We start from the raw sequence: 14,086 nt of genomic DNA on the forward strand, positions 1-14,086 counted from the left end.
AATTTTACAGTGGATTAACAATTAAGACGCAATCTGTGAATACATAAAGACGCTTAATTACGAGTAAATCATTATATTTCCGTTAGATTATATTATTCTATGATTACATTGTGTAACAGGGCGTCACAAAGGAAATTTCACACCACACTTAAAATTTAAAAATTGTTAGGAGTATTTCATATATGTGATTGATGATATGCGAATGAATTAAATGTGATTCTTTTCAGTAAAACTTCTCACTTTTATGTGTTAGTCTACAGGTGTTACTATCTGTTTAAAGCTTTTGTAAAAGAACGATTCTTGCGAGAATAAAAACAATTTAAAAACGAGGAAAAGCTAGGCAGTTGTTGGCTATGGTTATTGATTAAATCTTTGCATACTTCAATGATTATAATCTTAGTCTATATTTACTCAAATTTACACGCATTTCAGATAAATTTATATTTAAAAAGTCATATGTTCCACTTGGTTTGCGAAAAATGTAAGTGTTGAGTTCCGCCTCGCACAATTCGAATAATAGATGTAAATAGCGTTACCAGCGTCTATATGTATTAAATACATACACACCAACCGCTTGTTGAAGTAATCACATTACTTAATTTCAAAATATTTTTAATTCCAAACAAATATTACTTTTTTATGAAGTTTTTGATCATATTAAAAACAATTCTGCTATAAAATAAATAATGCGCGCGTTTTTGAAGTTAATTTAAACGACGAGAGATGCCGATGTGGTCACATGACCGACGCTCTCCGCCATTTAGCATTACAAACATCAAGCGACCGGGTGAAACGCATCATTATAAAAAAACGTAAAGTTTTTGGTGTTTTAAAATAATTGTAATCGTATAAAATTCAATCTAATTAAAATGTCTGAAGTGGGTGCAGTGAATGCTAAAAACACAGATGTTGATGAAAATCAGGTAAGAGTTATTTTCTAAATAATCTTTTGTAATAAATTGTCTCCTTAATTTATTTACTATGTGTACGTAATCGTGTGTGCTAATGCTTAGAATGTGAACGTTGTAATTGCTTATCATATGGCATCTGGTATGTTCTAAGCCCATCAAGAAAAATGCCATTTTTATAGATATCCAAAGATCTTATTAGGATCTTGAAATTTTATGCAAATTCATTCTACTGTGATTCCATCTTAAGTAACATTATATAGTACTTAAATATAAATAACACCAGCTTTAAAATCATGATTTTTTAAGTATTTTATCGATAAATACTTGTAATTGTATTGAACTTATAATAAACAAACGTCATGTATAGTTATCTCTTTTTAATATACAGTAAATGTATGTATTTTTGTATATTTCTTGTTCGTTGTTTAGGGTATGATAGAATTGGAGGGAAAGTTGAAAAAATTTAAAAATTCAATTATTATTTACTTTTCTATTTTATTTCTAGACTGATAAAAAAGGACGTAAAACAAAGAGTCCGCGTGCATCTGTTATAGACAAGGCACGCGAAGAATCAGAAGCCATAATAAAGGTAAGCATTTTATCTTTCATCAATGCCTTTCATTTAATTTAATATGTAGGTTAAAGCTCTAATTAAATTTACTAATTCATTAACGTTTGATAAATTGTATCAAGTTCAAGTTGACTATTGCTATTTACCCAAAATTAATCTTCAAAATGTATGGTTTAAGTGAACTTGATCAAATTTAAAAGGTTAAACCAAGGTTAACTCTCAATATTTATAATTTTGTTATTTCAAATTTAAGAGTCTTGGGGGAGATGTTGGAGATACAGAAGGCCGACGTAGGACTCGATCTTCAGCCCGTGGTACTCCAGCTGCTCCACCACCACCAGCTAAAAAAGAACGGAAAACGCCAAATCCAAAAGCTAAAGGTATACATATATTTTTTAAATTAAATTACTTTCTTATATACATGATATGAAATTTTGTTTATTATCCTTGAAGAGTGCAAAGATTCTTATTGAAGTATAGGATTTTTGATTTGGATTTTTAATTTCGGAATAGTTATATATTTAATAGATAAATTTCTTGTTTAATTTTATATTCGAGTTAAACAAAGTGAAAATGGTTTTCGATTTTTTTTGTTTTTAAAGATAAAAATCCTTTTATATCATCAAATATTAATTTAGAAATTTCCCACAAGTTCAAAAGATTTTGTCTGAAAAATTATGTCAATAAAATTCTAAAATTATGATTATACAAAATGATAGTCGCGATGTTATAATTTTTAGGAAGTATTTATACCATTACGATTAAAATAAAAGTATACATCTTTAACCACAAGAAATCGTAACAGTATCTCCTTAATAAGCCCAAGAAACCATAATTTATTAACCAAATAATTACCATATTTCGATATCGGGCTTTGATATTTCAAAAATTAATCGAGATATTTAAAATTATATTTTGAATTTTCGATGGTTCAGACGGTTTAGATGGTTGTTTTTAATTTTAGATTTTATTATTCATATTTTTTCTCACCGAATTCTATAAGTATCCATTGCCAAACTTTGTCTTAGCATAATCAGTATTATCAAAGATAATATATCAGAACTCATCAGGATTTTTCACATTAAATTTCGTAAATCAATTTTAGTACTATATAAACACGTATTTCGACCATGAAGTCATCATCAGTATGAATTAGCTAATAGTAATTAATCTTATAAATAGTATATGTATTCGAAGATATCGCGTAACATACTAAAAAATAAAATTAATAAATTTTTGAGAATAAAGGATATATTTTTATAGATATATAAAAGATTTTTCTTATTTCCGTGCAGAAAGTGTCAAATTAAGCCTCTCTGTGAAAACTAAGCCGCTTTCTGTCCCCATCTCTTAGATCTCATGTTTTTGACAATTGAAAATGAGATCTGAGACCTTTAGATGTTCAATATACTATTTTTGGTTTCATTCATTTCGTATAAAAAAATTCTTATTCCAAAACTTTTCGAGATATAGGATAACAAATAAATTACATAATTTTTATTTCTATTCTATTCTCTATTTATTATATTTCATCCTTAACTTTATCAGAGAAAACGCAAAATATATTGCCATAGATTTATATGGACTTTTTTCAATAATGATAATTGCCTTGAAATAGCTATTGATAAATGTCAAGTGGTCTCTATTATATCTAGATTATTATATTTATCGATGGGATGGTCGATAAATTTATTCAAGTTATATAAGTATCTTCTCCCAAAATAATTTAAAGTGCGGGATTGTACAATTTTTCAATCTAAGTTTTACCTTAACTTTCTTGGATATATTTATAACTATCAAATGATTATTAATGAAAAGCCTTAAATTTTTTCTATCCGTTTTAAGGTGTTGGTCGTGGGCGTCCTAAGAAGAACAAAGATCCAGAAACAGACGAAACTGATTCTCAAGATGAAAGCAAAGAACCAAAATCTGAAACAGAAGCTGAGAAAGTAGAGGAAAATGATACAAAAAATGATGTCACAAAATCAGAAGATGACGAAACCGACAAAAAAGAAACAAAATCTGATGAAGTAAGTAATAACGACGAAAAAGCAGCTGAAACAACCAATGAAAGCAAAAGCAATAATAACAGTGAAAGTAGTCCAGAAAAAGCAGAAACTGATAGTAAAGTAAATTCATCCGAAAATAAGGAATCAGAGGCGAAGAGTATCGAAAATGGTGAAAAAGAAAAGGAAACACCGCCAGCCAATGAAGATGAAAAAATGGATACCACCGATTCGTCAACAAAAGAAGTTAAATCAGATGATGTGTGCAGTATAAAAAAAACTGAGTGTCCGTCAAATGATACAGCAGCACCAGAAGTGACAGCAACAGCTGAATAAAAACAAAAAAACAAAAGGGAGTTTTTTTAATTTTTCTTCATAATTTTAGTGTTATTTTTTTTCTTTTATTTTCCATTTGTACATGCTGTTGGCTGTCCAAGCCTAGATGAATATTATAAAATGTACTAAGATTCTAAATTTCTACAGAAGTGGTTAACGTAACCATACAAAATACAACTAACTCCCCCTTCTAAATTATGGCGTGCCAATAAATTTGCTAGTTTTATTTGTATATTTCATATTCAGATTTTCAACCAGCAATTATTTTGGCGGCTGTAAATTGATTTCATTTCAATAGATTGTACAAAATATACAATTTTTCATTTTTTGTCCATTCAAATTGAATGCCTAATGTTGTTCTATTTGTGATTCTGGGAGTTGAAATTTTTTTTCATGCGATTTTAAAATGCATAGAAAAATTTTCGGCTGAGTTTAATTTCCAACACATTTTTTTGGAACACATATCTTTGTAACATTCTTAACAGTCCTTCGCAGTTCCAAATGTTAAAAGATTGCTTAAATGTGCGTTATTTCAAGTAAGATCATTGATTTCATTTTAAGTTAGACAAAATATTGAACAAGTTAAGATCATTACCATATGCAATTTTATATAGGAAATCGAAGGATAGCTTTGTGCATGGATTACTTTTTCTAGAAGTTCAAATAGAACAAATTTACAATTAGAAAATTTCATAGTAATAATAAACATGTAGATTCGTGGTTTTTTTAAATTCACATATTAAAGATTAATCTTATGTTTTACATATTTTATTAAATAGATCGAAAATGAGACACTCTATACTTACATTGAAAATATGAAAGTGTCATGATTTATTTATATTCGTTTATACGTTTGGACGAAGGAAATTTTCCAATTTTTATTATTTTTGACTTGATATTTTTTAATAAAACTTTCTGACGCAGGTCCTTTATGTATATACGTTTATATAATTATTCTTTATATTTGTGTACATAAAATCGATAATACCTTGTGGAAAATTCGATATACTTAGATATTATGCTTGTGACGATGGTATGTATTCAAAAAAAAAATTTTTTTTCTCTGAAAATTCCTAGCTTCCACTTTTTGTTTAGAGAATTTTAGTAGCCTATTTAAATTTTGGATACTTTTTCATTTGGGGAAAAATATTTAAAATTTTCATATTTTCAATCTGTCTCAATGAGGGAAAGTTTTTTTTCTATTTGCAATTCTACGCATTAAATTGAATTACGCATTTTTATATAATTATATGCATCAAATTGAATTAAATAATTTTTTCAATCAATTATTAGACGGAAATATAATTAATTTTAATCTCGAAATAATTATCTCACAATACTTTTTATTTGAAGTAGCCTTATAATTAACTACATAAAAAATTGGTATGAATTTTTAATTGTAGCACATTTGAATAATTATTTATTATTATATTTATCTTTTGTTTTGAGATCTATTTTTAAAGAGGGGAAATAGTAGCCATATCTACTGTACTACAAGTTTTTTTCTTATCATACTTAGAAAAATTCTATGCCTTAAAGAATTTTATTTTTTTCTCACTTATTTTCGTCGTATTTTTCAAGTATGTTTTTAATCCGGTTGTATTTTAGATAGGTTTCGACAAATTCTCTTAACTTAAAGGCAATTTTAGTTATTAAGTCATCACAATATAGCGTTGCAATCGGATTGCCTAAATAATAATTAGCGATCTACTTCAACAATATTAGAGGGATAATCGTGTTAAAGCCTGTCTAATATACAATCGTGGTTTTTTAGTCATAATATTGTGTAGATAAGTGTAGATTTATTAATTATGAAAGTGCAAAATGGTTTCACGTTTTAATTGTAATTATTAATGATTTTTATTTTTCATAAAATTATCTTTAAATGTAAAATAACACTGTGTTTTTTTTATATAAAATTATTGGGGATATAGTCAGTTGATTTCTTGTAAGAAACTTAATTTTGTTTGAGAAACGTACATTCTGTGTTTTCAAAACTACTGATATTTTAGTTAAAATAGAAACAAACAGTTGTTCATAGTTTGTCATTATATTGCGATCTTTTATCAGTTTTCAAAAGTATTGTTCAAACTGATTTGAAATAGACTGTAATGTGTCTCGATTTTTTCAGCCATTTCATGCATTTTCTTCATTAAATGGACTATTAAAATTGTCAAATATATTTTGAAATTTTGCTACAAAAATTGACTGACGGACATTGAAAGTAGAGCTAAACACAAACATGTTTCTAATGCAACCTAGAGATAACATTCAGGGTTTGTAAAGTGCTAAAATATTTTGAATGGATTCTAAACAAACATAATCAGAAGAAGTAGAATACATTCTGGTTTGGCATTTTATTATTTTTAAAGTAAATTCTAATAGTTTTGAATCAATGATCCGAAATTGCTGTACGACAAAAGAAAACTGATTCTAATAAACTTAGTTTATTAGCTTTAACACCATAAACTGTGTTGTCTTACTTTCAAGGAGTTGGCGTTTTTTTTTGGTAATAATTTAATAAACACTTTTAATATTTTACGAAACAGGAAACAAATTTTAAATTATTAATTTTATTTATAAGAAAAAAAATCTATACATGTTTAGTTTTAAGTATCCCTATTAATCTTAATAAAAATTTCCATTTTATTCAATCGAATTTTCAAAAAATGATTCTTTTAAAATTTTCTTTTTTGTTAATTAACTTAAGAACTCTGCAGAGTTTGGTACTTGGTGTAAATTTTAATGGACAGATTTAATATTGAACTATGAACGTTGTTAAAAATATACTAAGAGGGTTGTTTCGCAAAAAATGTTAACAAATTAATAATAATTATTTTTTTTTTGATTAAAGAGTGGGAGTATATAATTGTATTTCTAAATTTTTTCAATTTTTCAAAAACTATAATGAATGAAACAAAAAAAAAAAAAACAAAAAAAATTGGAAACGCATACTGTAAAAAATGAAATTTTAAATAAAATCCTTTTAAAATTTTTTTTTATCTTTTTATTTAAGCTCTTTTATGGGCTTCGCCTGATTCCCATTTATCTTTACAATTTATTATCTTTTTTGTTGAATCAATTTCCACATTTATGAAGTTTTCACCTTATAATCAACAATAGTGGCATTCTAATTAAGATGACCATTTCTGTGGGCTATATTTTAACAAAGTGGGTCAATAGTAATGTTGGTACAAGATAAAGAGGGTATAGGGAAGAATTACAAGAGAGGCCACAAAATAGCATTAAATCAAGGGGATGTAATGGCGCTCGTGTAGTAGCGGAGTATATGTGCCATATTAATTTAATGCAATTTTAGGGTAACTTTTTAACAAAGAGATTGTGCTCCTTCCCTCTATCCTCCATAGTACACGACGAAAATCATCTATACGCTACAATTCCAAACAGCTTTGAAATTTTGCTCATAGCTTCTTGGAGCTAAAAAATGAAATTTTGCCCAAATTTGTTTCTTTGTAAAAGAGTTTTTTGTTTCTTATATCCAAGATGTATTTTTAGAAAAACTTCTTGGAAATGTGTACGAACTGTATTTTTATGTATGCATGGTTCTCTGGAACACCAATCCCATCTTAATTTAATGCAATTTTAAGGTAATTGTTTTAGCACAGATTTTGCTCTTTCCCTCTACCCTTCATAGTACACGACGAAAATCAATTATACGCTACAATTCCGTACAGCTCCAAAATTTTACTCATAAATTCTTGGAGCTATAAAATGAAAATTTGACTCAATTTTTTTCAATGTGATTGAGTTTTTTTGGTTTTATTTCCAAGATGTATTTTTGGGTAAAGTTCAGTGTCAAAAAGTGTACCGATCACACTACAAAACAATTCCAATTTAACGAAATTTTGGTTTCTTTTTATTCAGTTATCTTTTATTTGAATGTCAAAAGCACTAACATTAAAAACGTTTTGAACTTTCATTTCCAGAATAAATTTTTACTGCAGTCAATCTGAATCCATATGAAAAACCCTTTGTAAATCATTAGAGTTAATACAAAAGGTTAAATGTAAAACATGTTCTTTATAAAAAGTAAACAACTTTTGATCCCGTGAGGCCATAAATTAGGTTAGTACATTATACAGTATGTATTTTATCAACTATGTGCGTGTGTCATCACAGTCCTGTTATACATACACGACTGTAGTTATCTAAGAGTAACTAATCATCATTGTCTATACAAGGTATTTCAACAATTAACCCAGTCAATTGTTTGTTTTCACTTGTTTTTTGTACTGTTGGCAAAAATGGGTATTGTGTCACTGGCGTTATTTTTTTGTCGGAGCAACTAAAGTTCTAATTTGGGTTATAAATAAAAAAAATAATTTTTTTTAATGCTGAACTTGTTTATTTTCATTTTTAAATAACATTTTCTTTCCTTTTTTGTTTTGATATATTATTTTTTTTAAATCTATATAACGATATTAAAAACAAATATGTATCTATATTCAAAAAACAAATTTAATGAACACTTAAAAAAAGGGATTATAGTCCTAAGTGCAAGGTCTTTTCTCACAACTAACAGGGGGAAGACCATGGCTTCGTGATGATAAATTTAAAACATTATTTATTTGGGAAAATTCTAGAAAACGAAAACTTTGTTTTCGGGGGCTGCGAAAATTTTAGATTGTTATAATATAAAGATACCTAATTAAATATAATAAATAAAAGTAAAGGTTCCGCCTTTTAGTAATTACTTGTGAAAAAGAACCTGGGACTGTGGACTATTAATTTACTCATCTTCATCTTATGACAAAATATACTAATTTTGATCATTGGATGATAAATATGCGTATAGCAATAAATCAATTAAATTTCTTGTCGACGAAGTTACACTTATACAAAGAAAATACTTAATATGTAGGTACAATCTCAAGAAAATATATATCAAATTTACAATTTAAAGCAATCATTTTGAATGTCTTGGAAAGTTTTACAAGAGTTGTTTTTTTGCTTTGTCGATTCGAGGATTTTCTTTTTCTTTGTCATGACGAATACGTTCATAGATATTAATACAACGATATACAAGATATTAAATCTATTACCTATCTATGGACGAGTGCGTCATTTGGATGAAATCGTTTCAACCGTTGAAGCAAAAAAAAAACACAGCTAAAGTTATTAGTTTTTGCCTATATTTTATACGATTTTTATTAAAAAAAATAAAACTGCGTAAAAAGTCGTTCATTATTCAATGCTGGAAATACTTTATGTAATTTTATTTATGAATTTAATTAAACTTGGGCAGAATCAAATCTTGGTACATAATTATCCCTCAGAATAAAATCAGTTTTTACGAGTGTATTCAAAAATGTCGTTACACGGGTAAAATGATCCCCTTTATATACGTTAAAATGATCAATATTTTGTGTGTAAAATTATAATAGGTAAAATGATCCCCTCTCCCCTCATCATGTGGAGAGTCTTCAATGTGTTGATTTAAATTATTTTACCAGTGATATTTGTGTCTGCCAATTGTTGATGCAATGTAAGAGAACAATTAATATTTTATGTTAAATTTATATTTAAAATTTGAACAAATCAAAAGAAATTGATTATAGAAGAAATGATTATGGAAATTGATATATCGACGTTATACATATCTCAAATAGTTTGGCTATAAATTTCAGTTTTTCTTAGGGGGGTCATTAAAGGACACGTTTCTCTCAAGTCAACAAAAACAAATGTTACATCTTTGCCTTTGTTAAACCTTTTTGTTATTCTAATTAGTAATATGCCCCTTGATGATAGACAAACCCTACTTTGGCCAAAATAACGACTAACTTCATCGACCTTTAAGATGTGTTCTCAGGGTGTATAAAAACCCCGGTAATCCGGCCCTTGGCAAATCCGGCACCCCCTGTAATCTGACATGTCTATTGTTATTGAATATTTTTTTGACAATCTTCGCTAATGTAGATCATATTGAAGAGATTACAACTTGTACGCGCTTCCACTATTTTGCTCGACGCGAAGATATTGTTTTGATTCTGATTGCTTAGTTTGATTTTAACTTCATATGATAGCGGTGCGATTTGAGTTCATTGTTGAGTTCATTGAGCGTGAGTTCATTATTTACTGGTTATTATTTGTGATTGTTGGATTAAAAGGTACTATTTTGTAAACAATTCCGGATTATAGGCGGTCTTAGGCAATATTCTATAATCCGACAAATTCGATAGTTCAACACTGTCCTGCAAAACATTTGCCAGATTACCGAGGTTTCACTGTACAATATTTATTGATGTTCTTCTATTTTACTTACTACTAATTAATGTACTTTATGATAGAATACTATTAACAGCTTTCTTACAATCGTAGCGTTTCTAATAAGAAAACCAACAAAAAACCTTTCCTATAATCTCATCTCTTTGGTCCTTTCTTATTGATTGTTTGGTTTTGGACTCGCAAATGTGTCGTAGGTCTTGATCTCAGCAATGTTAAATCCTTTATCCTTATGACAAAATTTACATTTCACTTTGTATAAGTGTAACTGTGAAGTTCTCTCAGTATAGTTTTTATACCAAAAAAAAAAAATTGATTACATAATTTCATTCTTAATTAAAAATTTATGATTAATTATTGTTAATATTTATTTTATAATTTATTATTTAATCACTTAAAAATATCTATATAATCATTAACGTGTAATTTATTAATATACATATACATTTATAAGTCACATTAAGTTAAAGTAGTGTAGTTTTATTTTGTTTTAAAAGTGTGTTTTATTTTGCTATATATTTCATTCTATGAACAAACACCTTTTTGTTTATAATAAAAATATTCACATTTTCACATCGAATCTTTTATTTTGTGAGCTTTTAAATAAATAATACAAAATATGGTTCTATTTTCGCGATACATAAATATGACATTTTTTTCATATTCATCAGAACTCATTGAATGAAGAGTTACTGCAAAATAGATCTAGCCACACTATTTGAAACAAAGTTCTTTAGGAAACTAGCTATTATTGAAATCCATGATATAATTACGAATCATTTTGAATATTTTTGAACATGCTCAGTCTGCTTTTCATGCATTGCCATATCAAACGTTTGAGACGTTGTTTTTTTTATGTTTGTTTAAACAACAATTTTTTTTAAATCACGGCTGAAGTGTCTTACACGGTGTTGACTTATGGGTCGTTCAATACGAAATAAGAACGAATAAAAAAGAGAATGTAGTTCTAAATATACATACGTGTACATCTAACATATATGTCGCTGTCAATTAGTTTAATTAGCCGTTTAATTAACAGACTAGTTTTTTTACTAAACGGCCTCGTTCAACTAGCGGTCTGAACGATGTTCCGTCATTCAATCAAACAGCTAGGCAAATGACTGAATCGATTACGTTTAACTGCTTGCCTAGCCTAGTCATTTAAATTTAGTTTCACTTTCTGCTATCTGGGGCTAAAAATTCAACTGTCTGTCAATATGTTTCACTGTTAATATGACACCGGCAAGGAACAATATTGTTGGCGTTTCTCACAGTTCGATTGTGTTGACACAAAAAAAGTACAATGGAAGAGTGTTTGTTTGGTTCGCTATGGTGGCGAAATTTCAGAAAGTCCAGAATCTGATACAGGCTTTGGCAAGTTGATCACTTTTTGGTGGCTACTTTGAAAACTGGGCTTATTTACACCAAATGTGAAATTGGGAGTGCTTAAACTGGCGGGAAATTGAATATGCCATACAAACTTTCGGTTATGCGTGCCTGGTATAAAAGAGGTTTTTATGCAAATATTTGATACGAGCTAAGACATTGACCCCTGGTCGTTAAAAAAACTCAACACATACGTTTTGTACGTTTTTATAGAGAGAGATCTAGAAAATAAGTATTTCTACATAAATGAGTGATTTTTTTAATTTTTAAAATTAAAATATGGAAAGTTAAATAACGGCTCATGGTCGTATTCGCATCTTTTTTGTATGTCAACAATTTGGTTATTGGCATACATATTGGGCTTAAGGACGAGTGCAAAATTGCTAGGCTGGCAGTTTTAATAGTTATTGAGCATTGAGGAGCTGCTCAACCAACCTAAGAAACCGAGACAATCAATTTATGGGCAATTTCCAAATACTTATGTGGTCTGGTACAGTTGTGTTGTTATAATGTTTAATTTCAGAATAATTCTTTGTACATGGAGTATTTCCGGCTTTGGCAATTTGTTAAATTAATGTCAATATTGTGAATAGTTGTTCGGAATGCAATCAGTAGTATTTCTAGCTTCTTTGAAAGACACCAAACCTAAATTTTTCTGAGCTTCTATAATTTTTTCGAGTAATATTAATGTATCGTAAAAACTTTCCATTCAAATAAGGTACTCAGCTTTTAATATATGTATATATATAATGATGCTTTCAAGTGATAACCTATAGTATTTATTATCCAGCAGCAATTGCTACTGATTCAAGCTTTAGGCAGATACTTCTTTTTTAGTTAAGTACCTTATTCGACTCAAAAATATAAAATTACTAACTCAGAAGAATAAATCTAAAATTTCTTCTTGTTGTACAAACCCATTCTTTTTGAATACAGGCACTGACGTTTATGACAATAAGAATACAAAATTTATTTGGGAATTTGTAAATATTTACAATGTGTGTGTATTTTTTTTCATTTTACTTTTTCTCGTATCAAGGAATTTCCATTGTTTTTAATTTTACTCAATATAGTTGAATAACGCATCATTAACTGATAAAAAAGATCCTTACTAGCTATAGATCCCACCATTAGAGCTGCTTTCTTTGGTTTTTAAATTAATCACTTTAACAAAGCTCAGACCACTTTGAACATAAAATAACGCAGCTAAAATCGATCTGCAGTTTGCTTTGAAAGTTGTATAGCCTTGTATATTGATAGCGTCCAGCCCCGGTAATGTTTTGGGCCCATTTTCTATGGAAAGCATGCTTTCTTACCAATATCTATATCACGGACCAACATACCAACATAATATCTATAATAATTTTTTCTCATCTCTGTGCAGAGAGTGTAAGCTTTCGTCCAGCTGTGCAAATCGAAGTTGCCGCTTTCTGCCTCCATCGGAAAGAAAAATAGTATACACACCACGGCAGCAAGTAAAGAATGTCTCAGATCTCATATTTGTCTACCTCGGCTTCTCCTCGGGCGTCAATGAACATGAGATCTGAGACATTCTTTACTTGCTCCCTAGATGTGTAATATACTATTTATTTGAGTAACGGCGCATTTACAATTTTTTGAGTGATTAGTGCAAATGTTTGGTAACAGCATTGCACCCGCTTTGACTGTTCATTCACCAAACTTCAGTGTAAAAGTAATTTTACAAGCAGTTGGCTTAGTAGACTGTTACTCTCGTACTTGCTTGCAAAAATTAACTGAACACTTACATTAGCACTTTCACTAATCAAAGAGTAAATTGTGTAAATGTTTCGTATATATCAAAGTTTTGGTAACTGTTTCATGAAGTAAACATACTTTTCGTGGAAAAAGCTCTAGCTATACCTTAAATTCAAGAGTGGCTTTTCTTCTTATTTTTCGGACAATGGAAATTATTTTTGTTTTTTTAAATTTACAAAAACGATAACTTTCTACCATATATTTGGGAATATTCGAAACCGAATGGATTTTTTTCTACAATTTGTGCTTTTACTGTGCAATTTTTTAAAATTATTATTAATATATATATATTTTTTTATAATTTTAACTTTAATTTTCAAAATACATATTTAACACTGTAAATACATAATTTTTTTTATAAATTTCTTATATGCAATTTATGTACAAATTTGTTGACATGAAATTTAGTATTTATTTTTCATAATTTTACAAAGTATCACAATATTTTAAATAGAAATATTTATATTTTGGGCCTAAATTATCTCTCTAAGCACCAACGATTATAGTAAATGGGCTGGCTCAAAAAATATAATGTCAAATTCTAAAATTCAAAGTGTTAATGACAAAATTCCGAAGAATGGGCATAAAAAATTTGCCATATACATATAGTATTTTTTAATTGATAATCCATATATAGAACGGACTAAAAAAATAATATTTACTATTAAATATTTGTAAAATTTGAAATATTAATATGCATATGAAATTATAAAATCTTTGTTATTGCATACAATTTATGGCAACCGTTTTTGAGTCAACCTAAATGCTTATTTTTAGCGATTTAGTAACTATAAAGCTAATATAATCGCTACACGTTAATTTGTAATTCTTTAAAAATATTTTTACAATATGCTTTC

General features: G+C 28.3%; 1 protein-coding gene across 1 annotated transcript; it reads left to right on the forward strand.

The window, feature by feature from the left end:
* The first annotated feature begins 751 nt into the window (after window positions 1–751).
* LOC123291862 (clumping factor B) lies at window positions 752–3,970 on the forward strand. Its single transcript, XM_044872294.1, has 4 exons — window positions 752–923; window positions 1,417–1,500; window positions 1,736–1,862; window positions 3,328–3,970. Exons 1-4 carry the CDS (start codon window positions 870–872, stop codon window positions 3,822–3,824), a joined length of 762 nt encoding a protein of 253 aa, XP_044728229.1. The 5' UTR covers window positions 752–869; the 3' UTR covers window positions 3,825–3,970.
* Window positions 3,971–14,086: the final 10,116 nt, after the last annotated feature.

Source organism: Chrysoperla carnea, chromosome 2, assembly GCF_905475395.1.
Source record: "Chrysoperla carnea chromosome 2, inChrCarn1.1, whole genome shotgun sequence".
NCBI lineage: Eukaryota > Metazoa > Arthropoda > Insecta > Neuroptera > Chrysopidae > Chrysoperla > Chrysoperla carnea.